The sequence below is a fragment of the Mercenaria mercenaria genome, chromosome 1, assembly GCF_021730395.1.
Source record: "Mercenaria mercenaria strain notata chromosome 1, MADL_Memer_1, whole genome shotgun sequence".
Taxonomy (NCBI): Eukaryota; Metazoa; Mollusca; class Bivalvia; order Venerida; family Veneridae; genus Mercenaria; species Mercenaria mercenaria.
In genome coordinates, this window is record NC_069361.1 from 102,701,748 (window position 1) to 102,729,622 (window position 27,875).

The following is a 27,875-nucleotide window of genomic DNA, read 5'->3' on the forward strand; positions in this document are numbered from 1 at the left end:
CTTATAAACCAAGACTTCTACGATTCTGTCTTTCAATGGGTACCATACGAAAGGTTAAAAGTATGTAAACATCAAATACTGTAACAGTTACTACTTCAGAGTTGAGTTAAAAATCTTTTCATATTAACAACTTTTTAATATACTTCTTGTGTAAGGTCTTTCCTTCTTTTCTCTCCTACACTCTGCTTCGAAGGCTTTGAACAACAAACTTTACCTTCTGTGATAGCTTGTAACTGAATTATTTAGCAAACTCCTTGTCCCTCTTTTATCATATTTTATCCTTCAACTCATGGTAAATCCTGTCACTTACCTGAGCTTCCCAGCCCTCCGACCCCCAGTCCATTTCTTGTATCTTTGCCTTGAGTTCAGCAATCTCTTCCTTGTGTTTTTTACGCATCTGTGAAATTTTATGTGTCTGTGCATCCTGAAGGGCAGATAACTCATGTTGTTTTGTGTCTTTCTCTTGCCCGAGTTGTTGCTGGAGTTCCTGTTAACGAATATGCATGTCTAAAATAACTGAAGCATGTGTGTAAGAAGCCAAGTTTTATAAACTAAGAAATATCTCTTGTTCTAGTTTCTCCAACAGTGTTCTCAGATGGCAAAAATTTAGTTAACATTTAACCAACATTCAGATTTTCTCAACTTAATTTTCTGACTCCAGTGCAGAATTTTTGTGTTAAGTGTTATTTGTAATTGTGGCAATGAACATTATGCTTTTTTGGTTATTCTATTATGACTGTGAAAAATTTAGATATTCTTCAAAACGATTCAACAAAGTTAAAGCTTTTGAGATTTCAACAGAACTGTTAGCATTAGTTTTGATTACACTAACAAATTATGAGAAAAAACAAAACACAAGACCTTTAGATTTGAGTATCATATTCAGAGAGGATAGACAAATTTTTTACCTGAATCTGTTTCTTAAGTCCTGCTTCGTTCTCCTTGCTCCCAAGAACTTCTCCATCTCCAGATTTCTACAATTAAAATCATTAAATTAAAATACATCCAAATCTATTATCAAAGTCACAAAAAGAAATCCAAGATTTCTGTCACTTTCTTTGTGTCCTAGACAAAGCCATCTTCATTTAGGGTGCTTGTATCACTCCTGTCATTTTATCAACACTATAACAACAGATTATGGCTTTGCACCTGACTATAGTATCTTATCTATGATGGCCAAGTTTGTGCCATATATCTATATGACACTGGTCAAACATTCCACATTAAGTCAGCTAGTTGTCTACTCCTGGACACAGACCAAGTTTTTATGTTCCATTATAATCTATATCTATGTACATGTTTACTTTGTGGCTTACTCTGTGTTTACAGAGCTTAAGACAGCCTTTGATCAAAGAAATGTGTCATATAATTAACTAAATGTGACACAATTTCTCTACTTTTGAAAGATAAGTGTCTTTATTCACTTTAAAAATACAAATGACAACAGAGACTAAATGAACAGAAAATATTTAAAAGAATGAAACATACATATTTCTACCATTCATACATTATATTTCCATTATTAACACATAAGTATACTTTCACATTTGCTTTGATATTTTTTACATGTCTGTTGAACATGTACCTTTAAAAAAAAGAAATATATTATCAATTTAGTACATTTTCAAAGAATTATCAAATACAATATTCATTTAAGCATCACATGCATCAGCCTCTAAATGCCCACTTCGTCCTCTGTAATCTAACAATAATTCGTTCCTTTGTAAGCTATGCAGAATTATAATAGATTTAGTGTTCGGCCAAATGGAATTTACCTTTTCTGTTTACTGATATTCAGTTAAGAAATCTTACTTTTAACAATCTGCAATTACAATTTCAATATTAGCCTTTGGTTGTTTTTCCCATGAAATCCAATACGTAAATTTGTATCATATTTTTTCAACAGAATTATCAAGTATTACAAATATTACATTTAAGTCATCACATTCATCAGCCTCTAAAATGCCCACTTCGTCCTTCTTAATCTAACAAATAATTCAGTTTCCTTTGGTAAGCTATGCAGAACATTAATACATAGATTTAAGTGTTTCGGCCAAATGGAAATTTTACACTTTTTTCTGTTTTTACTTGATATTTCAGTTAAGCAATCTTACTTTATAACAAATCTGCAAATTAACAAATTTCAATTAGTTTAGCCTTGTGGTAGTGTTTTTCCATGAAATCCAAATACCGGTTAGTGTTGGTGAATTTTACGTGGTAGTAAAAACAACCAACCAATATGCTTCAACATAGAGGAAAAACCAATAGTGAATTCTTTTTTTCTCTTTCTTTTTTTTTTTTTACTTCATAGAAATCACAGTTGTTGACTAACTGCTGAAACGACTTCACTTATAATTCCAAAAATGCATTGAATTAAATTTATCTCTAGGCACTGAAGCTCATAACAATTAATTGTTCATTACATGTTTAATTGTATAATATCAGGTAAATATATGTAAAAAAAAACTAAACTGAATGAAAAATATATTAAATTAACTGTATCTGTCCAACACATTCGTAATAAATTATAATGTGATACAATTAAAACTTAATTAAATAACTTAAATTTTTCCACAGTGTAACTTACATTTACAATATCAGTATGTTAAAAATCATCTATATCCAATATTTCTAGGACAGGTAATGTTCCAGAATAGATTTTACTTATCATTGGAACATTTCTAAGAACTGATAATCACTAATTTTACAACAGATTTTTATGTTTAACAAATAACTTCTATAAATTATTTCTTATCTTGATGAATGACTTTACAAGAGTGTATTCTAATTTGTAACATCAGAACAGTTCAAACATTTCATTTAACCCTGGTTGGTGCATGATCAGGTGAATTAACTGTGCATTATCCCTGTAAGACCCGGGCTTAACCTTGCTATTGGGCTGATAAGGAACTGGTGATACTATTCAAACTTGCTCAATTAATTGACAAGCACATTAGAATATTGAATTTTGTTTGCACAAACTTGTCTCAACACAACATAGATCACAACCTTCTAAATTTGAAGGTGATTCATTGCAAAAACTTCATGACAGCCCAGTAATACTGTGCTACACTACATGTAGCAGAAGTGTGTTTCAATCAATTTGAACATAGAGTGAAATATTTTCATGATGGTGTAGCAGGAGTGATCTATTTTGTGGCATGATAACCGAATTAAATGAAACTTACTTCTACTATGCATCTTTTAATATCCACTAAAAAATTATATTAATATTAAAAATTAAAACACCTTTCCCTTCTCCTTTTAAATGGCAAAAAAATGTCCACTGACCAAACTGAAAACATCCTTAATAAAAAAATTTCAGAACCTGAATTTTCACAATTTCATAACTTACTAACACACAATTTCACCATTTACTGACATCTAAAGTATAAAGAAAGTTGATGAAAATTTATGAGTAGCCAAGATAAAACAGATAGCTCAGTTGTAAGGAAGTAAACTCCCGCCAACAGATAACCTGATGAACTCCCCGTTATCAGTCCGGGGAGCAAGCCCAGGGATTTCTCTCAACAGGATGTACCCACACATGATAACTAAGTAGATTTATTTAAACAACAGCATTTTTCTAAGGGCTGTCTTATTTGCGTAACTGTAAAATATGTCATTTTGGGCTGAATATAGATTTTTTATACAAATATCAATACAAACTGTTTTATTTTCAAAAAAGTGTATTGTTGTAAATGTTTTCTTCTTCTCAGCCTAACTGTAAACTTTTTAAGTGATTTTCTTACGACTTTTGCAATTTGACGTTCATTTGAGCTCAGTTCCAACTAAATTTACCTACCTACAGTTGTCAGAAATATTACTGCTCTTTTTACCGTTGGACTTTTAATGAGTATCGCCAAATTATTTATTCTCCTTATGCAATTCAGATATTCCGATTTCTATGGAAAGCTATGCCCACGCTGACCTAAAGTTACCTCCAAAGAATCCCATATTGTCTAACTAGAACACGTATCCACGTGGAAATTACCGAGTGTCGAATGGATCCACCACCTTTAATAACTAAATGTGATTATTTCCTGTTGCGAAATACAACAACTTAAGGGGACACTACTCTTGTACACAGGTCTTTCTCTTTAAACTTTCTTTTAAAGGTTTCTTAATAAAAGCTTCACTATTGCCCTTCATTACTAAAATGTTAAGAAAGAGAGGCACCAAAACTAATTAAATCGAGCATAAATGCATCATAAATCCTAGCTTTTAGGCTCCCTAACTGACTAAAAGGTAACAGATACATATATCACATATAATTTTAACAATATTCAATGTTTTGAAAGGCCTAAAAAGGTCAAATATTGATGGCAAGTTAGTATTTTATCATATCACACTAATCAGTGACCCAGTTTTCATACTTCTCTTATCATCTCTAAGATGTCAAACGAAGCAAGTGGTGGGACGGTGCTAGCGTTGGGGTTTCGGAGCTATGATTACTTGTGTAAATACTAATCATAGTTCAAACATAAAATTTCTGATAAAACCCTCAACAAACATAAACCACAGGCACAAAAATTCTGATCATGTTTAAAAATGCTAAATATGGGCTGTCTGACAATTTTATAAGCATGGGACAAGTTAATAATCTGAAATTATTAGCGTTTTTTTTTTTTTTTTGCTTTTTCCTACAATGAAATAGGAACATAATCTTGCATTCATGTTCAAACATTGGAAACAAGAATGCTAACTTGCCTAACCACTGCAGGTGTTCATAAAATACTGTAATGGGTGTATAAAAATATTACAGTTAAAAGGCATTCACATTAACTGCTGTGAAGACTTGTGTCAAAACTGTCACAGTTCTGTAAAAAGTCATGGAACTTGTGTGAGTCTAGCTGATATTTACCAAACCTGCAGCTTAAGTAAGTGTACCTCTTAAATTTTGAAAAAAAAAATGCAAACAGGTGTTTCTGCATTTGTAGAAATAATTTTTTAGCATAAAATAATCACAAATAAAGAAACAAAGTTCACGTTTTTCCCTAAAAAGACTGAAAAACATCAATGACATCAAATAATATTTATTGGGAATACTCACATTTTCTTGTTGAACAAGACCTTTCCAATGCTGACATTCGGCCTGTACTTGACGGAGATCGTTACGGAGGCGGTTGATGTCATGCTGCATGGCGATACTGTCGCTGAAGTCATGCTCATCTCTTCCATAATTAACAGTTTCAAAACCTGCAACACAAAAAAATCTTTTCTTTGTGTTTTGTTTGCTATAAGGCATACTGACGAAATCTAGGTCATATGGCAACTTTCAAGCATAATAATGGCAGAGGAAGACTATTCATTATTTCAGGCATGGGCAGAAACTGGTTAATTCTTTGGGACATAGCTGGATGAGACCCCTAACAAGAAAATAATTTGTGTGGGGTTTTGGACCCACCAAGGTGAAGGGTAAGTACTTTCACAGCAGTGATCATCGACTTAACAACTTGACCATAGAGGTCCCTACCACAGGAATAATCATACTTATCTATAACATCAAAGAAATCTTTCTATCTCATTTCACTTATAATATCCTTATCTTATCTCTTTTTCACAGTAACTTGGGTCCTTATACAAGGTTCAAACTGAAAATGATATGCCTTCCAATATCACATACTATGACCCATTACAGTAGATCTTTCTGCTAACAAAGTTAGTTTATACTACTTTATTTAAGGTAGTAATGAAACAAGTTCTATAACTTATTTATTCACTGTTGACACCTCATTCCTGATGGTATCCACTGCCAAACAGGCCAGTTCCCCCTCTTGCAAGTAGGTTACTGTTACCACTTTTCATGTCTTTGGTATGACATGACCATGGGTCAAACTCACAGCACCCCAACCTCGAAGCAGATACTAACACTAGGCTACCGAGGTGGTTACAAGGTAACCTTCACCCTTAGGATACCTAATAACGGACACTGCGTCTGTGAGAACAACTTTCTGAAATACATTCATTTCATAGCTGAGATTACTTACTAAATGTAAAAGTTTTAAATTCTCCTTAGCAATTCTGCATCTTAAAGGGCAGACAACTTCTTACAGACCAAATCTCATCGACGTATTTAAGCCTGTACTATTCTTATCTTGCCACTACTTACTGTCTTTATGTTTAGACTATACTACAATACAACTGAAATTAACCCCAACATGAATAAACCTGTTGAAACAGCATTAAATACAAATAAATTCTGTTTTTAACATATGTTAACTTCACTAAAATTACTTTCTTTAATCTAAAAATCTGTTTACGATAAAAGCTTTTTGGTCTAAAGTGCAAAATACAAAAGAAAATCATATACCATTTTCAAAAAGAATTTTGTTACTATTAGGGGAACAGATTTAATTAACTCTTACATCTTTTTAAACAGCCAATATAATCATTTCTGTAAACTACATGAAACACGGTATTGAATCTGCTAGCGACATTTCTCCATATCCTAGCAACTATCAGTTGTGTTTGAGCCGACACATTCACGTTGCCTCAACAAACCTTTTACCATATCAGGATAAAGCATTGTAAATTGTTCAACAACCTTAACCCTACGCCAAGATAAGAGAGAAGTTTTTGTACATGTACATTATTATTTCATGAGAAATAAAGATCTGATTTTAACAATTTAACAATGTTTTACTCATTCACCCCCTCTTGGAAATGATTTATTTTAGTTTCAGTTTCTTTTCAAGTTGACAAAAAAAAATTCATTAAGTTTCTTTTAATGTTTTGTTATTGAATTGAAAGTTAAAGGTTATCTCTTGTACACTTACTTTGTTGTTGTTGTTTTTTGTTTTGCTTTTGTTGGATTTAACATTGTGCTGACATAATTATACTCATATGATAACTTTCTACCTTTTGACGATGGAGGAAGGCCCCAGGTGCTCTATTGGCATGAGTTTAGACACAAGATGGGCACCAACTATGAGCCAGCAGGATGGCTTATTCACATGAAAAATTCTACTCCCCCTGAGGCAAGGTTTTGAACCTATAGTGTGGGAAAAGTGGGTCAAAGTAAGCAATCTTAAACACTTGGTCACTGAGGTCCCTTGTGTTTTTTCCCTTTTAAACATCAATTTACGAAATAATTTAAAGAAATAATATAGACTTAATAAAAATAAAAAAGAAAGAAAGAAGAAAACCAATTTCAGCACCATAGTGCAAAAAAACTACCTTTGTATATCCATGTAACTATTTGGATTCATATAAAATTATTGTAGATCAATACAGCTACACTAACAAATTAGAGCTATAAATGAAAAGAAATACTACCCCCATACAAAAGTTTTCTCAGAGAAACCAAATTTGTACAAGGGCAGGGCCCATAACTCTGCAATGATTAGATAGACCCTGAAATTTTTCACTGGAATCAATTTAGGGAATATGGTGACTTATTTTCCTGCTTTTGATGTTAAAGGAAGACCAGGTGGCTATCCAAGTATTGTTTCAGGCATGCTCAGACACTTGGGTAGAATCACCAACCTTCATAAAACCAGCTGGACGGCTTCCTCACATGTAGAATTCTACACCACAAATGTGCTTTCAAACCACACTGATCAAGGCAAGTTATCTGAAGTCAGCGACCCTAACCACTCTTTCATGGAGGCCCCCGAAACCCATTAAAACTGTTAAAGAATTCTGCTCCAAAAATATCTGACCCCTTGAAAGTGCTGCCTTTGTGGGCTTTCTTTTAAAATTTAATTTTACTGAATTTTGGAGGGCCTTGGAACAGTTAATTTCAATCTACAAGACAATTTATAGATAACTCAAGTGCCTCTAGTGTCAATTATGTGACTTTAAAGAGAATGTTCAAAATTACAAAATTTATAATACACCTTTTGAAATCTTGAGAAATTCTGATTGGATAATATTCAAATATGGGAGCCCAAACATTTCAAAATTTTCTAGCTGATAACAGTTAGTAAAAACACTTTTAAAACATGAATTTGTCACTTGAACTTTAGACTTTGAAACTTTTTGACAGCGTCACCGGAAACAGGGTATAACAGCAATAGATAAAATATAACATACCCTAGAGTGAATGGCATTGAATCTTTAACAAAGTCTTTTGTCACTATAAAATTCAGGTAATGTAAACAACCGACTTTACTTAAAAGGAAGAAAAAGTTGCTTTATCAAAAAATCTTTTTTTCTAAAAAAACATGAATAAACTTTACAGTGATTAAAGTTTGCATTTTCTGTCAAGGCACAATAAATGAAAGAAGAGGAAAATCTAGCTCTTACTGTATTATACATGTTGTACAAGCAAACATATAGAATAAATATAACGAAAGTAAACATCAGACTTCCTCATTTTATTGACATAATGGCTGTAATTAAACATTATAAAACCAGTACGTCTGTTCCATATGTATTCTTGTCTCGATTTCTTGTCCGATACGTGTATGACAAATGTAGCTAAACCCACAAACCAGATTTTTACGTTTTTTCATACTCTGCAATCCTGGTGGGGTATTTATAAGTCCATTGTAAATTGTGGCATTTATTTCTTTGCATAATTTACATTTGAATGTGGTTTTAATCAATTTAAAATATACAGGTACATAAATTAGTTTTAGGCTGATTCAATAAAGATTAGTTTCTCAGATTTTACAAAGAATAGGGTGTCTTTTTCTTAACTACATGTCTAAACAGTCAATATTCTAGGCAACTATTATTAATGTTTGTCAGATAAATCTTTCTCTGTATACAATTATACATATCATCATATATCTCAAGGATATTACACTTGCAGTATGCTTTACATTTCTAGTATTACACTTTCTGTATGCATTACATTTTAAGAGCCGTTTGTTATATCTTAAAGGCAGATAACTGGCAGTATGCATTATATTTTAAGGGTATCACACTTGCAGTAAACATTACATTTCCAAGACTTAATACCTCTACATTATTATTCTGAAGACCATTATTATTATATAACATGTGAACTACAGCTGAACCTACCCTAGTGGCCACCTGTATTAACCCTTACCCTGCTAAATTTCTATAATGAACTTGTCCATCTTTCAGTTTGGATGGTACCATTAACTGTTAAAAGGGGTGCTTTCCAAAAATATACTGACTGAATGGCGAACAGTGCAGACCATGATCAGACTAGGCTGATCTTGGTCTGCCCTGGTTGCAAAGGAGAATCACTTGCCGTCAGCAGGCTCAGGGTTAATATACTTTTATGTTCCAATTTTAACTTGCCTTAAGCAGCAAACTGTCTTTAGTACACAGATTGTGTTTCTCTCTTCACTGGCTGCTTACTACAAATTTGACTGTACATTACTTTGGCAGTACTATACATATTACAGCTGAAGTATGCACCAGTGAAACATATAGTATTATGCCGTGAATTTAAGTATGCACAATATTACAGTTATAGCATGTATTTGATGTTTTATGAGAGATTAACATACCATTATCACTATCCAGTCGAAGTACTGCTGGCTGGGTGTCTGGACTCACATACGAGCTCTTCAAGTCCTGTACCTCATGCTTCAATTTCTTGATTTCTTTCTGAAATAGCAATACTGATTTGTTAGCAACGCAAAAAATAAATATTTTAACACCAAAGAAATGTTATACTTTGTGTGACATTTTTAAACAAATTTAAACTTGCATGGCGTCTAGATAAAAAAAATTTAATGACTCCGAATGAAATTGCATTTTCGTACAAGACAAGTCCTGAAACTTTCAAAATTCCGGGCTTTAAAATATTCTTGCTAAGGCATGAAAGTGTTATATGTAATTAAGTTAGTGTAGAAGATCTTCAAAGACCAGATAAAACGTAATAATTCTGTGTGATGTTCAATGTGGGGGATGGGTATTATATAATCCCAAATAAGGTAATATAGTCAATTACATGACAGTCCCTCTAGACAACACAAACATGTTCAAATCTGCTTATGTAATAATCTTATAATACATGATAAGTAAATCCTGTCGCTTATATTGTGCAAATACAGATATATTTCAGAGATAAATAAATGACTTAGGCTGCACATTACTGTAATAAATGATAACTCACTCTAGACATAAAATTATCAAGTTTGCAATATGTTCTATCAAATGTTGTTGTTTTTTTTACACTTTTTTATTTTAAATCATATATGTTACTTTAAGAAGGTGCTTAATGATGAAACGCTCATTCCTTCTAACTAATGCTAGCTTACATACAAAAAGCTGAGTAAAATTTGAAAAAAGGAGCAAAGAGGTCATCCCATGACGCAAAAGACTTGTGGAAAATCTGAAAACATTTGGAAAAGTAATTCTTCTGGAAAAGCTTACAAGCATTAAGCATAATCGTCACAAAATTTCTACGTTACAAAGTGGCATAACTTTTATAAAAATGAAAGTTGTGTAACTTGCCATGTAAGGTCAAGTAAAGAAGCAGAAATTATGTTTGAAGTTTAAAAGCATTAGTCAAGAAGTTTTTGAAAGACTGGCTTACAAACAAAACTTTATCCAAATTTTTAAGTGAAAAAAAGGGCATAATTTTGATAAAATAAAAGCTAGAGTTATTTAACTTGTTCCACGAGTTCACCTTATGATGCTGGACACGTGTGAAGTTTGAAAGCATTTGATCACATTCTTTTTGAGAAACCTGCTGACGTGCAAAACTTTCGTGATACCAACGCCAAAATAACTGATTTTAATGTAAATTTCACTATTTGGCAAAACTTACAAGAGCGTTTTCATAGTAATACTTATACTTATTCATTTTCTCTTTAGCTCAATAGCCTTAAAGAAATGGTCCAGAGTTAAACAAAAAAAAGAACAAAATTTAAAGTATACTGGAATTTAATAATAAAACAAAGTCCATCCAGCTCCCTCAAATGAAAAGACAGAACAAAATTCCTAGGATCAAACTGTTTAAAAAAAATACTAGTGTCCATTGCCTGATAACTGCTTTGAATTAAAAAGAATAAACAAAAGACACCAAAATCATATTTTTATAGGACGACAATTTAAATATGTATGTGACCTATCTAATGTGATGGAGTACATGCAACAATATTCTGCATTTCAACAAATACTGAAGTGCAGCCCTATGATCTTTATACAGAACTAGATTTTTTTTATACAAAACCCACTCCCCATAAAATCAGTACTCACTGGTACATCAGACAGTATCTTCTCACAATCAGATGATATTTGACTATCCTGGTTATACAACACATATTGATATTTGATGTTTGAGTTTAACAAAGTTTTTCAACAATATTTCAGTTATGTAGCACTGAACCCCTGGCCTAAACAGTGTTCCTAAATTCTCTACCAGTACTGACTTGTTCTCCACAAGCAATCAACAATTTCTGCTCATGCATCAGAGGGTTGATGATGAATTATTTCAGACACTGTTTACTGTTAATTCCTCATACAAACAGAATATTCAGTGTTCCTGGGGATTGAACTTGTGAACTGAACCCCAAAATTCATGATATATTACATTAAAACACTAGAAACATTACTTTTCAACAAAAAATGATTTTTAACATGACACGCCTTTTTAAAAATGTCCGAGGACAGTAAGGATACTCTTTCTCTTTTAGGTAAATGGGGCCCAGAAATTTTAAGTACACTTGTTTGAAATAAGATTTTCTTTATTATTAACTTAAAATTCACATTACAATCAGGTTACCTTTTGTAAGCAGAACTCATTGAACAATAATACCTGAGTTTGACCTTGTAGAATGATAACCTATTTACTATCACTATAAGTATAATGAAGGAGATTTATTCTTTAAATGAATACACACAGTAAAATTTTGGACAAGCAGAACTGGGAAACAACTGTGACTGACATGTAACTGAGTAAAATCACAACTGACATGCAGACAAAGCTACTTTTTTGTCACTTGGGTAACTGGGTCGTACTGAAAACCTTAAGAAAGACAGCTGAATGGCCACCTCACATGCATAAAAGAACTTTACTGCCATTTGACTTGTAACTTGAACCAATAATTATTGTAGTGAGAGAAGATGCCTTAAAATCAAAGACTTTAATTACTTCAACAAAGAGGTTTCAAGATGAAATAACAGTGTACATGTACTTACTTCTTTTTCTTCCAGTAAAGTTCTGTATTCTGTGGATATTCTATTGATCTGTAACTCAGACCCTTCCGCCTTTTCCTCAGCTTCTCTATTCAATAACTTCAGACGATCTATCTGTAAAGACAAAAAAAAAATACATGTATAATCCAGTCTATAGTGCAATGTATTTCCTTATTACCTATTTTGGTTGTTTATTTAATGCCATTTTTCACAACATTTCATTTAAATAACCTACCAGGTGTACCAGAATGTTATGTCAGAACAAACCATCTATGTTTTAGAAATCTGTAACATAAACTTTTTCAAAACGCATAAAATTACTTTTCAAAAACCTTTTACTGCTAATTCTCCTAAATCACTGACAGTCACTTCTTGAATATCTCTTCTTGAACCCCTCTAATACAGTTATATAAGAGGAACACATTCCAGAAATTCAAACAGCACCTTTCTTTAACAAGTACTTCCTTAAAACAAGTATCTCCGCCTGAGTACACTGTGTATATCACATGTTCCAAAACACATAAATAATTTTCAACTTATGTTAAACAACTTTTTGATAAATGACTGTTATTTTCCTGTTCAGTTACGAGAGAAGAGTGCAAACGCACTTGCAATAAAATGAAGTATGAAAATGATTTATGACGTGAAGTTTAACACAAAGGATATTTCATTGAAATATTATTATACGACCATAATAAATGTGATAAACCCTATTTCACCATTGTTCAACAGTATAAATGTAAATTATCTCTTCATTTTATGAGACTCAAGTGTTAGGGAAATTCAAACATAGACATGCATGACATTGTAAAAATGCATAAATACAGATCACGCCAAATGACTCTGCAAAGTTACCTTTATTCGCAAAAAGTAACCACAGTTACTTTCAATTATGTGGGTAGGCGGAGGCTTGCTTTGTATGCTAAAAAAAATTCTATGTAAAATTTAGTGATAATTGAATAACGAAAGACAAGTCTATTTTTACATTCTGTACTTGTGACAAAAATGTCTAGTTTAGTATCACTTTTGGTAATTTTAGCGATTATATATCAATCTAAAGATTTGAATATAAAGTACCCTAAACTGGACTTTTTCCTTATAAAGTTGCCTCCGCAAAAGGAGGCAATCGCAAAGCAAAAAAGTGATGCTTTTTTTCCCCATTTCTGAACTGAAAATTCCCAAACAATTATATTTACTGCATGCAACAATGTTTCTACTTCATAAATTGTAATGTATAAAATTTAGTAAACAATATTAATATCCATCCCACATTTCAAAATTCCGTTTCAAATGGAATAAATTGTATTTTGTACAGTCAGTAGCATTCACAAAATGATGAGAGAAAAAAAGGGTCAGTCTGAAATTTTTCTTTAAACCATAGACCATAACATATTTGGCATTGTATTATTATGCAAATTCATAAAAAATAACAATTAAATCCATTATACATAACAAAAAAGAAAATTTAAAAAAAAAACCTCATGCACACTATATTATTACAAACAGACATTTTTAAACCTCAGATCTTACGAAATTATGTAAATGTGCAAGATTTGCAAACAAAACCAAAGGATTAAACAAAAGTAAAATAAACTAATTCCATTTGGATTTGAAAATCCATAAAAAGTGTTTATGCAAATACCTGAGAAAATAAAACAGTCCATTCAAATTTATGTGTGTTTACTCTTTGCGGCTAAAAGTATTTATCTCACAGGGAATTCATATATTAATGCTAAAAGTTCCAACTCCACAGTCTCATAATTGTATAATTACACTGCAACTTGTAATAATAAAGTTCAATTGATCAGTGTGATTCTACACCCTGGTCAGTTTCAATATCCGGAGTTTACTAAATGCAAATATAAAATAATTACGTACCTCAATCTTCTGGCTAACACACACCGTATCAAGCTCCTTAATTTTCTCCTGGGCGAGTCGTAACTCTGTCACATGATCTGTAAGACAAACATAATCATTCTGTTGATTGATAATGGTTCCCGGCTCACCTGGCCATTATTGTCCAAATATGGAAGAACTGATAAGCCAGAGCTGCTTTCTGATTGGCTGAAACCTGGCGACCTTTGAGAGGCCCTCAAATATATTGATAACAGTTAAGCTTTCTCAGGTATTCTTATCTATGACAGAAATAAATATCCACTTACAAGTTAGTGTGGTTAAATTATGAGAAAACCATTTAAGAATTTCAAGTAATATGCTTTAAAACATATAAAATAACTTAATTAAGAAATCAGGGATTAAATTGCAAGCATTATACTGTCAATGCTTAAAATCACCCAATTAAAATCACTCAAAAAATGCCATGAATTACATTAAGTCTAAACACATGGTAAAGATTAACACATATTCACAACCAGCACCTAACAACATCTAATTGACTGATATTCCCCGCAAAGAATAACCATATAGCTTTATTCTTAGAAAAAAAATGAACAAATGTCTATCTATAGAATATTATGCATTTCCAGATTCATTAAAACTTTGCATAAGTAATCATGATTAAGGTATCCTGTCTTTCGCCTTAAGGATTTACAGATATCAAATATAGCTGATAAAAGTCAGCCATGTCTCTTGAAAAAGCTTACGACTTATTTAAAATTCAAAATTCAAATATCTGAAACAACAAAAAAAAGTGACCTGCAAGTACAGTTCTTGAAAGAAGACACCGATTGATCTGTCAGCTAAATAAAATTGTCCGCTAAATATCTGTGAGTGTTCCTGCGTATAATTCTAATATTATCACAGAGACAATGACAATTACTGTAGTTCTCTCTAGACTTTAATTTAAACAACAATAATTATTCTTCCATAAAAGTGAAGTTTGTTTCCTTTTTATTGGTGATTTTTTAAATGGGGAAAATCGTTTTTCTCAGAAAAAGGTGCTGATACAGAAGTCATGGAATAGGTATAAAATGTATCAGTGAAGCCAAGGAAGTTGTCTCCTGTTCTTTGATAGTATATTTTTCATTAAAAAAATGGATATGAAATAAGAGCTGTCGGAGGACAGCAACGCTAAACTATAATTCAATTACCTGGTCTCTAAATTAAGTTAACTGAGTTAATATACAAGTCGAAAATGGGGTAGAATTTAATATAAACGTAAACTAGAATTACGGAACATGTACAGAGCTTGCTGGCTCTTCATAGTGGACAAGTGTGTGAAGATTCAATCCATTCCCATAAGTGGGCACTGAGATACCAGCTTACATACAAAAATTTAACCAAATCATGACACAGACGCAGACAAATGGGTGGGTGCAATAGCCCTACGTATTCTTCAAATGTTCAAGCCCAGTCTAATTCTTCCTCCAGAAGACTGTTAGTAATGTTAGTGGGAAGAGAGTGACACAGACAGCACTCTAAGTCCAGAAGCTTCCCTGGTTCTTAAGTGTGCCAGGTGTAAAGCACCCATACATGGGAGTCTTATCCCAATGTTAATGTAATTTTTTAGTTGGAAGAGCAGGGACTCGAACTCACAAACTCCCTAGATTCGCAGTCAGACAGTGTTACCACTGGACCAATGGGTCCACTCTATATATTGTCTATTATATGGCCAATTAAAATGTTTAGGTCTGTGCCTATATTTTCTGAGATATTAGCTCCTAATTAAAGAGAGCAGCAAAGTTCAGACGGATTTGAATGCATTATTTTGATCTTTTTCTTTTGACAACATTTTTAACCATATTTTTATCTTAAGAAAGAAAGTAATGTTGCTGTTTTTATTAATGAACTCATGACATAAGTACGCAGAATAATTTTCTTTTCTGTATACCAACGAAGTCAACACTTATGAAATCTGGATAAAAGATATTACCCAATGACTTCCAGTTTATCAAACCTGCAGAACAACCTTAATTCATATATGATAATGTGGCATGAACTTTGCAAACAGGGATATTTTAAAAGCAAGCCTATTTGTAATTGGCAAATATTCTAATTATACAAACATTGTGAATCTATTGACTGTCACAATATTTGCAGATATCAGAATTAGAAAGCAAATATTGTGTCTCGTAAAGTCTGGATCTATACTTAAGTTGAGTCTGCTATATATAAAGTCTTAACCAACCAGACAAGAGAATGGCAATTTGTGGTTGCTGGGACAATAAGGCAGTCTTAAATTGCAGTCTTGGCTCTTAAGCAATGCAAGTTAGTTGTTGAATATACTCCTGAATTGCTATTTTTAGAGCAACATGTTTTTGCAACTGGCAATGAAAGGGAAAAAAACGTCCCACAAACATTTCAATTTACGTTTTAAGCAAACATCATGTATTCATAAAAGAAAGCTTCTTAAACTGTTAAATCAAAAAGGAGACACAATTTGATAAATGGGCACATATCTTGGTAGCCAAGGCTCTAAACCTCTTCATAATTCCCCAACCATCTTAGCAGAGATAAAAGTACTATCAGGTACCCTTTATTCAGCACAACAGTACTGATAAGGGTAAAGGGTACCATTTGGGGGAAACTAAACTAAAATTCTTTCTCAATGCTTAGCTAAGTTATACTCTGAAATTTTCGTGAGGGATATAATTTTGCTATATTTCTTTTAACTTCATTATATTCCCATCATAGTTCGCTTTAATTTCTCTACATTCATTAACTGCTTGTACTTGTGAAATATACGACTTACAAGAGATTTGATATTCTTATAAATGAGCCGCACCATGAGAAAACCAACATAGTGCATTTGCAACCAGCATGGATTCAGACCAGTCTGCACATCCACGCAGTTTGGTCTGGATCCATGCTGTTCACTTTCAGAGCCTATTGTAATTAGAGAAACTGTTAGCGAACAGCATGGATCCTGACCAGACTGCGCAGTTGCGAAGGCTGATCTGGATCCTTGCTGATCACAAATGCATTATGTTGGTTTTCTCATGTGTGGCTCAAATATTATCCTATGTCTCTAAAGAATATTTTACCAAACAACTTGCAATTTTCAAAATAAAGGAAAATTTCTGCACAAATTCTGATTTTACCATAATGAATTTGGCATAACTGTGCATCAAAAAAAAAAAATCAGTTACCATTTGTTCTGCAATTAACGTCCTCCACATAATAAATGCCCCCTACCCAATAAAAAGTCAATATCAGTTCTATTGCACCATAGTGCTACAAGTGTTCAAATTCATTCGGTTGAGTTTGCATTTAGTTTAAAGTAGGGATGGGAACGAATATTCAAATATTCGAAAATCGGTCGAATATTCGAATATGAAGGGGTCTAGGGCTGTCATTGATTGGGTCTTAGGCGTATCGACGATACCGATATATCAGAAGACAAATATCGACGATACATCAATATATTGATTATTAAGTTAGATTAACGACCTATTTGTTCATATGCATACAATATACCTTCCTGTAAATGCTATTTTAAGTTTTATTGCCCATTTTCCATATTTCTGTTTGATTGTGTTGTATTTGTATTTATGAAAGAAAAGAAATACATAAAAGTTAATAACATCTTTCATTTTTATTTCCTTTATACTCCTTTTTTGCATTTATCCAAATTTACAACTTTGTGAACTTTAGTTGTTTTTTAGGGTCTGAGTGTTTATTTTGGTAGTTTTTTTCTCTCTGTAAAATATCGATTTTTGAAAATGGGAATCGATAATCGATCAACAAAAAAATATCGTTGATACATCGATATCGTTTCTATCGATGACAGCCCTACAGGGGTCATTGTTACGGATTAACAGTTTGCAACAGGCGTCAATGTGTCAGATGCATGTCAAAAGACGTCCAATTAACAAGAAAATTGCAATGCATAATTACCTGGGGTCATCACTACGGATTAACAGTTTGTATTAGTCGTAAATGTGATATCTTTTTATCTTTTGTTCATTTTTATTGGCGCCTGTTTTATGCAACAATTTGTAGATTTTTTTTCGAAAACAATACCAAACTTGTAGATATTGTCGATCTTTTCACAATATTTTGTTCGACGTTTCAGACCATCCGCAGAATCGGTTTTCATCTGCAATCAGCCGTATTCGAATAAAATTTTGAAGTACCTTATAATAAAATCAAGAAATAACATATGATTGATGTATAAGTTCATGTTGAAGGAGGTTTAAGTCTGCCTTACTTGCTTTTTACACGACGATTTATACACCCCCGATTGAAAATTTTCAAAATGGCAGCGGTAATACAACAGCGCGTCACGTTTTTAAATTGGCGATAAAATTGCGACGATCTAAATTATAATCGTCTTGAGTTTTTGTATCATTTTGAAGCTAAAACAATGAATTAGTTAAATATGTTCATGATTATACTGACAGAATCATGAAATAAAACGCTAGGATCGCCAGGTTTTGCTAGGTAGGATCAGGTTACCCGAAACAAACAGGTTTTTGGCCTTATTACGTACGATGATCCACGCTTTAAACAAATGAATAAGTTGTGTATATGCCAATCACTTAATAAGAATTTAAAGCTTCCATTAAAACAAACCGAATATTCGAATATAGCAAACCGAATATTCGAATATTGATTTCAGTAATCGTTCCCATCCCTAGTTTAAAGTTATTAAAAAAAGTATTGTTCTTTTTTCAAGGCCTTAATAAACACTTCCCTTATGCAAAATGTAATGCTACCAGGGGCTTTAATAAGGGAATATATGGTATTACCTTTATTAACAACACCTATGTAGAACAAACACTATAACAGTGTATATTTTCTTTCCCATCTTGTAAAATTCTTTGTTAACCTTTGTATGGGAACAACCTCATTACAACAATCAAATTCAAATCTTTCCAATAATGTGAACTCTAGAAAGGCCGCACTATATACTGTCTTCTAACCTATTTTTAAACCCTACCTGTATTCAAGCCCTGAAGTATTTCTCTGTTTCTATAACTTTTGGGCAATGTAAACTAGCATGCTTTATATACAAGGTACCTGATACAGTGTTGTTGAAAGTTAAAATTGGTGAAAAATGCGACATTATGAAAAAAAAAAAACGGCCAGTCCCGTGGCTTTTCGTAGGACCGCGATTGTACTGTACATGTATTTTGATACATGGCTTGAAAAAAGAGGTGATTGAATGAAAATATACTTGTGTAATTTTTTGCTTAAACTGTGTTACTCGCTTTATTCATTTATAATTTTTAAATGTGATTTCATCAGTTAATCAGACAACAGTTTTATTATGTTCTGTAAAATTCAATGATATCAAGTAATGTATCCATACTTTCAGCATTTACAATCACACACAGTTTTAAGCAGCAAGCTAAGGAAGTAGTGACAGTCTGGCTGCTTAAGACAGGTAGCTGCTAAAGACAAGTTATTTGCTATCTTAGCTGACTGACAGCTTAAGGCTGTCTGTTACAGGCAGCCACAAAGGCAGGTTCAACTGTATTGCTATTATTAGACTGTTAAATCTCCATCATTCAATATAATTAAATGGCTTCTTACAAGCAATTCAATAAGACTCTAATCCAAGGCTTTAGAAATAAACATGAAGCGGACAAATCCTGCTCATTATAACAGAAGCCATATTCCATGCATTTCCTAAGGAAATTTCCAAGGCTGTATGTCATCTCAGTCAAGTAATAATCATTCACTTGGTTTTTTCTTCTTTATTATACCAAGGTATATACAGAAGGCTATTGTACTGACTTATTGTGCTCATACAAATTTTTTTTTCGTTGGGGTTAGTGGGGGCGAGGGGGTAAGTGCCCTTCTTCAATAGTATTTCAGTTATGTTATGGCAGGCAGATAACATGCAGTTACTGGATTCTGTACCAGTCCTGTACAAACCTTTTCTCAATTTAGTAACTGCCAACTTCCCCACATGGATCAAAGGTGGAGGATGAATGATTTCAGACACAATGTATTTTATCAAATTGTCACAGAGAACATAGGCCTCGACTTTGGATCGAACTCATGACCCCGCAATCCTTAGAATTGTGCTCTCTATATTGAGGTAAGCGGGCAGGCTTTTGCTTGCATAGCTACATTTATTTGTAATAGTATAAACATACTGAAACTAGACTGCTAAATTTCTAAAATTGCTGGTCCATCATTCATTCAATTTGGGCAATACCATTTATTATTCAAAGGGGTGTTCACTGAAAAATTTACTGACTTAATAGCGAACAGCGCAGACCATGATCAGCCTGCACAGATGTGCAGGCTGATCTTGGTCTGCACTGGTCGCAAAGGCAGAATCACTTGCCACCAGCAGGCTAAGGGTTATCGAAGAAGATGGCACTCTGCAATTTCTGTGTGATTACATACATATTCTCCATATCTTACTTTGGTTTTCTTCGGCAGACAAAAATGCATGAATTTCTGTACATTTTGAAAATGCCGAAATCCGTAATAAAATGGAAACTTCTGATTGTCATTATAGGTCCGCTACCTTAAACCAGATATCAGATGTTAACAGTCTGACAGTATTAATGCACAGATTGTACACTTCTCAAGTATCACAGCTCTGACGTCAAATCAGTCCTGTCTTGACATTTTGCCGAGGTTTGCAGATTTTGAATATATAGCTTTTATGATAATAAGAATATATATTGATAAATAATCTACAGATATTTAGTGTTGGTGACAGATGGTGCCGCATCAGGATATTAGATGTAGGCCTATATAGATTTTCAATGCTATTTTTTGACCAAACGAAGGGAAACAACTCCACATTTGATCAGCTTCTTCCAACTATTAAAATGAAATACTGAAATGGAGACTGATAAGATACTTAAGGAAATAAAAACCTCTTAATCAAAAGCCACAATTAACTAGAAGTTGTTTTTAAAAAATAATTGTATGTCTGCCCACAAAGCTTCATTTAAATTTAAACGATACATATAATGATACATAATAATTAGACTTAGCACAATGAGATGTGTTTAAAGACAGGCATATTAAAATAATAAGGTTCCAGTAAAGCCTTTATATAGCCTATACATTTTGAATTTTTTTCAAACTGGTAACAACAGACGTTTGCTACAAGAATTTTTATCTTCTATTTTACATATCACTGCACAATATTGGTGAAACACAGATTCTTTAGAAAATAGGCATATTTTGCCATAAACAGATGATTTTAGTTGGATGCATTATCAAGGACCACAAAAACCACAAAAACATCAATAATAAATAAATTGCAAACTACACTATTGTATGCAGTTTGATAAAAAAAAAATAGTTCTTGATGACAGGAAAGTAAGAATTTACTCCATTCTGAGCCTTTCAATTCTAAGCCATTTTTCAACAAAAGGGAACCTTCTCCTTTCAGGGGGTGAAAATACAAAGCAGACACGGTACAAAGCAGACACATATAGAGGAGACAAAAAATAATCCTCATTTAACCTTTGATATCATAATTCAACATTGACCTTGATGTGACCAAAACTTTCATTCTGCATGTCATCCCATTACTGTTAACAGTTTTGACAAGTTACTTAACAAGAGCTGTCTGTTGACAGCGCGCTTGATTATTTGAAGAATTGATGTAAGTATCGGGTCAAAATATTACCAGAGATTTTCAGATAAAGGAAGCAAAATAGATAAGATAAACAATGTACATGTATTTGTGGAACTCGACAAGTCTTGCACTATATAGCAATGTGTAATGATATTATGTAAATGTAAAGCCATACATCAAACAGTTTATATGGAATGGTATGCGAAACTTAACTAATTTCTATGTCAAACAAGAGCTGTCCATAAGACAGCACGCTTGACTTTTCTCAGTGCTTGACTCTGAATTAAAGCAACTTTATAAAACATAATTGTAATTTATTGATAATTATCACTTTTAATTCAGGTGGCATTTTCTGAAAATCACACTGACTTTATATATATTAGGACAGCTATTGATGGATGGAAAAGTACATAGGTGACCCAAAAACAAGTTATTATTTGCATTCTATCATTCAACTATGGCAAATTATGTAAAAATGAGACATAAGATTGGTGTAATAAAAGGTGTGGTTACCATAACAACCATTAAAATCCATAGATCACTTGTCAACATATGGAATTTATGCTAATTGACCTGGACCCCTTGGAAGTGTGTTTATTGTGCACAGCTGTCAAAACAAAGCAATTAGGGTGTTGTTTGCATCATTATTTATGATGTGGATCAACAAATTTTATAGAAAGTGTCTTTGATCAGTGCTTCTTATCAAAACATTATGTAATTAATTAATTTTATGATCTATGAAGTTCTGTAAGTTTGGTAGGGGTGTAGATTTTAATGATTATAATTAAATGGGTTTGCTTATTTTGAAAATCACTTAATACAGACCTTTCTAGTCTTTCATTTACCTTCAATTAATAAAATTGTGCATTTGTAACAGTAAAAATATTTCTTTTCTGTTGTATCACATGCATAAAACAGCTAAATTATAATAATATTCTAAAGTCTTAGGTTTGTAGCTTTCTATTGTGAAAAATATTTATCACAAAATTATGAAAATTATACCATCAGAAAGGAAATTTAATTCTAAAAATAAATTATGTTGGATGCTAAATGGTTAAAACAAGTATTCAAAAACTAATTTTGATCTGAGTAACACAGGTATAAATTTTGCATTTTTCTCCAATAACCTGTATGGAGATAGTGTACAGATAATGCTACTGAGTGTATTGGGTATCAATAATCAATACTATTGTATCTGTATGGAGTAAAGGGTTAACCAAAAAATTCTGAGTTACAGTAAAAAGGGGCATAACTTTGTCAAAATTCAAATCAGGGTTATGGGGATGGTTTCTCCTGATGTAGACTTTGATAGTAAATTAATATTTTTAGTTTCAAGTCAAAAGCCATGATAGTAACAGAGATATTTGACTTTATCAAAAACTTTAACCAAAAAATTCTAAGTTAGGGGTATAACTCTTTCAAAATTCAAATCAGCGTTATGGGGATTGTTTCTCCTGGTATAGACTTTGATAGTAAATAACTATTTTAAGTTTCAAGTCAAAAGCTTTGATAGTAACAGAGATATTTGACTTTATAAATATCAAAAATGTTAACCAAACTAGAATGTGTCTGTAGGACACAGGGTGTGCCCAACTGGTACATTTGTCACAAACATGGGGCAATAGTTCAAATATTTGCAGTCTTAAGGGGGTATAGCCTCATCAAACATTTTATATAAAGGATTCATTATACTAGGCCATATACATTTTGAGCTATGAGCATCACAAACAAAAAATCCACTATTTTGGCTATTTAAAGGGCCATAACTCTGTAATTAGTGCTAAAATCTCAAGAAGAATGCCAAGTGTGCAAGTTCACATCATGATAAAGACTCATGCAAGGTTTCATGAATTTATATCAAATACTTTTTGAGCTAGGTGAAAACTGTGCATTTTTTACTATTTCAAGGGCCACAACTTTGGGAATAGAGGGTGGAGCCTGACGAAAAATAGAAGGTGCACAAGTTTATATCAGGATAAAGACTCATGCAAGTTTTCATCAATCTTTATGAAATACTTTTTGAGCTAGGCACGTCACAAGGTGAAAATATGCATTTTTGACTATTTCAGGGGCCATAACTCTATAAATTGGAGGCAGAGGCAGACAAACAAGAGCTGTCCATAAGACAGCCAAGCTCGACTATTCAAAATATTGTCCCAGAAGCAGGAAAATATTACCCAAAAAGGTTAAATATCAAAAGAGTTTTAAGTTCTAAAGGGGGAATAATTTGACCAAAATGCATATCAGTTATGGGACTTGCTGCTATCAACTAGTTTTATAACCCCGAAAGCACATGTGAAGTTTCAATTCAATATCTGCATTAGTTTTAGAGATAGAAACTTGCATGTAAAACTTTAACCAGAATTTTCAAAGTCCAAAAGGGGGCATAATTTGCCCAAAATACATGCCAGAGTTATGGGACTTGATCCAGTGAGGTTAGTAATTGATCTAGAAAAAGAAAAAATAAGTTTCAAATCTATATGCCTTTTAGAAATAGCTGTATGTACTTGCATGCAAAACTTTAACCAGAATTTGCTAAGTCCAAAAGGGGGCATAATTTGGCCAAAATGAAGGTCAGAGTTATGGGACTTGCTGCTATCAACTAGTTTTATAACCCCGAAGATACATGTGAAGTTTCAAATCAATATCTGCATTAGTTTTGGAGATAATAACTTGCATGTAAAACTTTAACCAAAATTTTCTAAGTCCAAAAGGGGGCATAATTTGCCCAAAATACATGCCAGAGTTATGGGATTTGATCCAGTGAGGTTAGTAATTGATCTAGAAAAAGAAAAAATAAGTTTCAAATCTATATGCCTTTTAGAAATAGCTGTATGTACTTGCACGCAAAACTTTAACCAGAATTTGCTAAGTCCAAAAGGGGCATAATTTGGCCAAAATGAAGGTCAGAGTTATGGGACTTGCTGCTATCAACTAGTTTTATAACCCCGAAGATACATGTGAAGTTTCAAATCAATATCTGCATTAGTTTTGGAGATAATAACTTGCATGTAAAACTTTAACCAAAATTTTCTAAGTCTAAAAGGGGGCATAATTTGCTCAAAAAACATGTCAGAGTTATGGGTCTTGACCCAGTGAGGTTGGTAATTGATCTAGAGAAAGAAAAAGTAAGTTTCAAATCTATATGCCTTTTAGAAATAGCTGTATGTACTTGCACGCAAAACTTTAACCAGAATTTTCTAAGTCCAAAAGGGGGCATAATTTGGCCAAAATGAAAGTCAGAGTTATGGGACTTGCTGCTATCAACTAGTTTTATAACCCCGAAGACACATGTGAAGTTTCAAATCAATATCTGCATTAGTTTTGGAGATAGTAACTTGCATGTAAAACTTTAACCAAAATTTTCTAAGTCCAAAAGGGGGCATAATTTGCTCAAAATACATGTCAGAGTTATGGGACTTGACCCAGAGAGGTTGGTAATTGACCTAGAAAAAGAAAAAATAAGTTTCAAAGCTATATGCCTTTAATTGATGGGTGTATGTACTTGCATGCAAAAACTTAACCAAGGTGTGACGCCGACGCCGACGCCGACGCCGACGCCGACGCCGACGCCGACGCCAGGGTGAGTAGAATAGCTAGACTATTCTTCGAATAGTCGAGCTAAAAATAGGAGGTGCACAAGTTCATACCTGAAGACTCATGCAAGGTTTCATCAATTTATATGAAACATTTTTTGAGCTAGGCACGTCACAACGTGAAAATGTCCAATTTTTATTATTTAAGGGGCCAGTCAGTGACTTTCAAAGCAAAAGCTGCTAGACCTTCACCAGTGAGAAAAACTGCTTCCTTTCGAAAACTTAGGGCAATTGATGTTAACTCATTCAAAGGGGATCTTCTGAACTCAGAGTCTTTGAAGGCAATCATGCAAATGACAGATGTTGATGAGTTAGTTAACACATACACACAAGAACTTGCATCAATTATTGATAAACATGCACCATTGCGCACAAAAACCATCATTCAGAGACCAACTTGTCCCTGGTATACACAAGAACTTCATGATGCTAAACATTTAAGGCGCAAGTTGGAACAGAAATGGCGCAAATCAAGACTGACAATAGACCACCAGCTGTACAGAGAACAGTGTGCAACAGTAAATAGGTTACTAAAAAAGGCAAAAATACATTTCTACTGGGATAAGATAGAATCATGCCAAAAAGATTCAATTGGCTAAAAATGAACAAATAAGCATATGCGAGTATAATATTTAGAACATTACATATTTATTATGTGAAAAACAAAAGAAATGAGGATAAAATTTAGTATGTGCCTCTATGTGTATATTTCTCTTACAGAAATGGAGTCACTATTAGAACAAAGCTCAAAAGACGTATACAGTCTAACCTGCCTTAAGCAACCAGCCAAGGGAAGCAGAAAATTTGGCCGCTTAAGCCAGGTGACCGCTGATCGAAGGTGCAGCCAGTATACAAATTTTTCAGACTTCAGACCAGTTTAGCCTTTAGGCCCATTTCTTTTTCAATTTTCTATTATTATTTTACCAGGATACATTGACGTGCATTTGTCTTGACATTGACGTGCATTTGCCTTGGCAATACGAATGGTCTTCTTAGCAATCTAAAACTCCGGCGTGTTTTTTTACAACAAAAATTGTTATAGACAATTTTTCAACTTCAAAACAAGTTTGTTTACAATTTTCGCCATTTTGGTAAGGGAAGCTACTCTCCGTGCTTACTGTCTACGCTAAAATCTAAGATTGCCGTTACGTTCTGTAAAAGATCGAGCAGTTTATATTTCTTTCGAATACAATATTTTTCGTAAAAATTTAAAAGTATTTTGATGACAGAAATATAAAAAATCACAAATATAATGCTACTAATTAGATATCGAGCACCATCTTTAACTGAGATTAAAGAGTGAACAACAAAATTGACACGCGGTGACATGCTAATTGCCGGTAATTACTGACCATTTGATCGTAATAAAAAGGGGATCACACCTTTGGTTATCAGTTTTAATTGAGAAGCTTGTGTCACTTTTATTGTTCTTGTGGTGAAGTCACGCGGAACTTAGCAATCACGTGTTTCTCAGAAATCGGGTATCTTCGGCGTTTTTCGCCTAAAAATAATTGGTTTTGGAAGAAACATGGCCGCTGAAAGGGGTCAAAAACGGCGGCCGGGAGGCAATTTTGGTGGCTGCTGGCCGCGGACGGGAGGTAGCCACTGAATAAAGTGATAAAATAGAGGAAAATCTGTTGGGGGCATCATAAAATGACCACTGATCAGAGGTGACCGTTAGTACAGGTTAGACTGTACTAATGTCATATGTAAACAGAATGTTCAAGTATTAATGATTCAAACAACAACAGTGATTGACTCACTAATGTTTCCTACACTTTGTTTGGTGTATAAGAAAAGTACTCTTCCCTGCATCTCAGACAGAACCATTTGGGCTTTGTCAAAATACTAAGATCAACATCGATCTTTTCATAGTTCGACAGGCACTCGTAGTGTAACCAGGCGTCACATTCATCAAATCTTGCTCTTAAATGTATCTTATATCTGAATGAAATGCATGATTTCTAATATACTAACTTTAACTAGGTATTTTTGATGTATTTGTCTGAGATTTGTGCCACTAAACAGAATGCGTGAAATGTATCAGCTGGTGAGCCGTGCACGCAGCTATCGCTACGTTTGTTGTAAACCCTCTGGTATCACAGTGGATAAAGTCATTTCTGAAGGGTCAGACCCAAAGAGTAGTTGTAGACGGCTGCACTTCTGACACCCTGCCTTTCCTGTCCGGTGTCCCTGAGGGATCCATCCTAGGGCCCTGTCTCTTCCTGGCTTACATTAATGACCTACCAGATTCTATTAGAAGTAAGGCAAGACTGTTTGCAGATGATACCATAGTATACCTTAGTCAAGTCCTCATCTGATGCCCAAACACTACAAAAAGATTTGTATGCCCTTGAAAGTGGGAACGGGACTGGTCAATGGAATTTAATCCAGACAAGTTTGAGGAGCTGAGAATTACTCGCAAACGAAACCCTGTCATGTTTCCTTACACCCTGCATGACAAGGAACTGAAATCTACCGATACCGCTAAATACTTAGGTGTTACACTAACTAAAGACTTAAACTGGTCTGAACATATTAATACTATTTCCTCTAAAGCAAACAACTCTCTTAAATTCATCAAAAGATATGTTCAGACAACAAACAAAAAGGTCAAAGAGAAAGCCTACAACACCTATGTCCGCCCACAACTCGAGTATTGCTCATCCATCTGGCACCCCTGGCAAAAGTCCCTCTCATACAAAGTCGAAAAAGTGCAAAGATCAGCTGCACGGTTTATCTTTAACGACTAT

General features: G+C 33.4%; 1 protein-coding gene across 7 annotated transcripts in view; it reads right to left on the bottom strand.

The window, feature by feature from the left end:
* The window catches only part of LOC123528468 (thyroid receptor-interacting protein 11-like), a 79,894-nt gene that overhangs the window by 50,810 nt on the left and 1,209 nt on the right, over window positions 1–27,875 (bottom strand). For all 7 annotated transcript variants that reach the window (XM_053519051.1, XM_053519036.1, XM_053519046.1 and 4 more), the window contains exons 2-7: window positions 13,948–14,024; window positions 12,073–12,183; window positions 9,432–9,531; window positions 5,054–5,199; window positions 909–974; window positions 311–487 (exon numbers count right to left, since the gene is read on the bottom strand). In XM_053519051.1, the coding sequence (XP_053375026.1) occupies window positions 311–487; window positions 909–974; window positions 5,054–5,199; window positions 9,432–9,531; window positions 12,073–12,183; window positions 13,948–14,024 (677 nt within the window). The remainder of the gene's footprint in view (window positions 1–310; window positions 488–908; window positions 975–5,053; window positions 5,200–9,431; window positions 9,532–12,072; window positions 12,184–13,947; window positions 14,025–27,875) is intronic.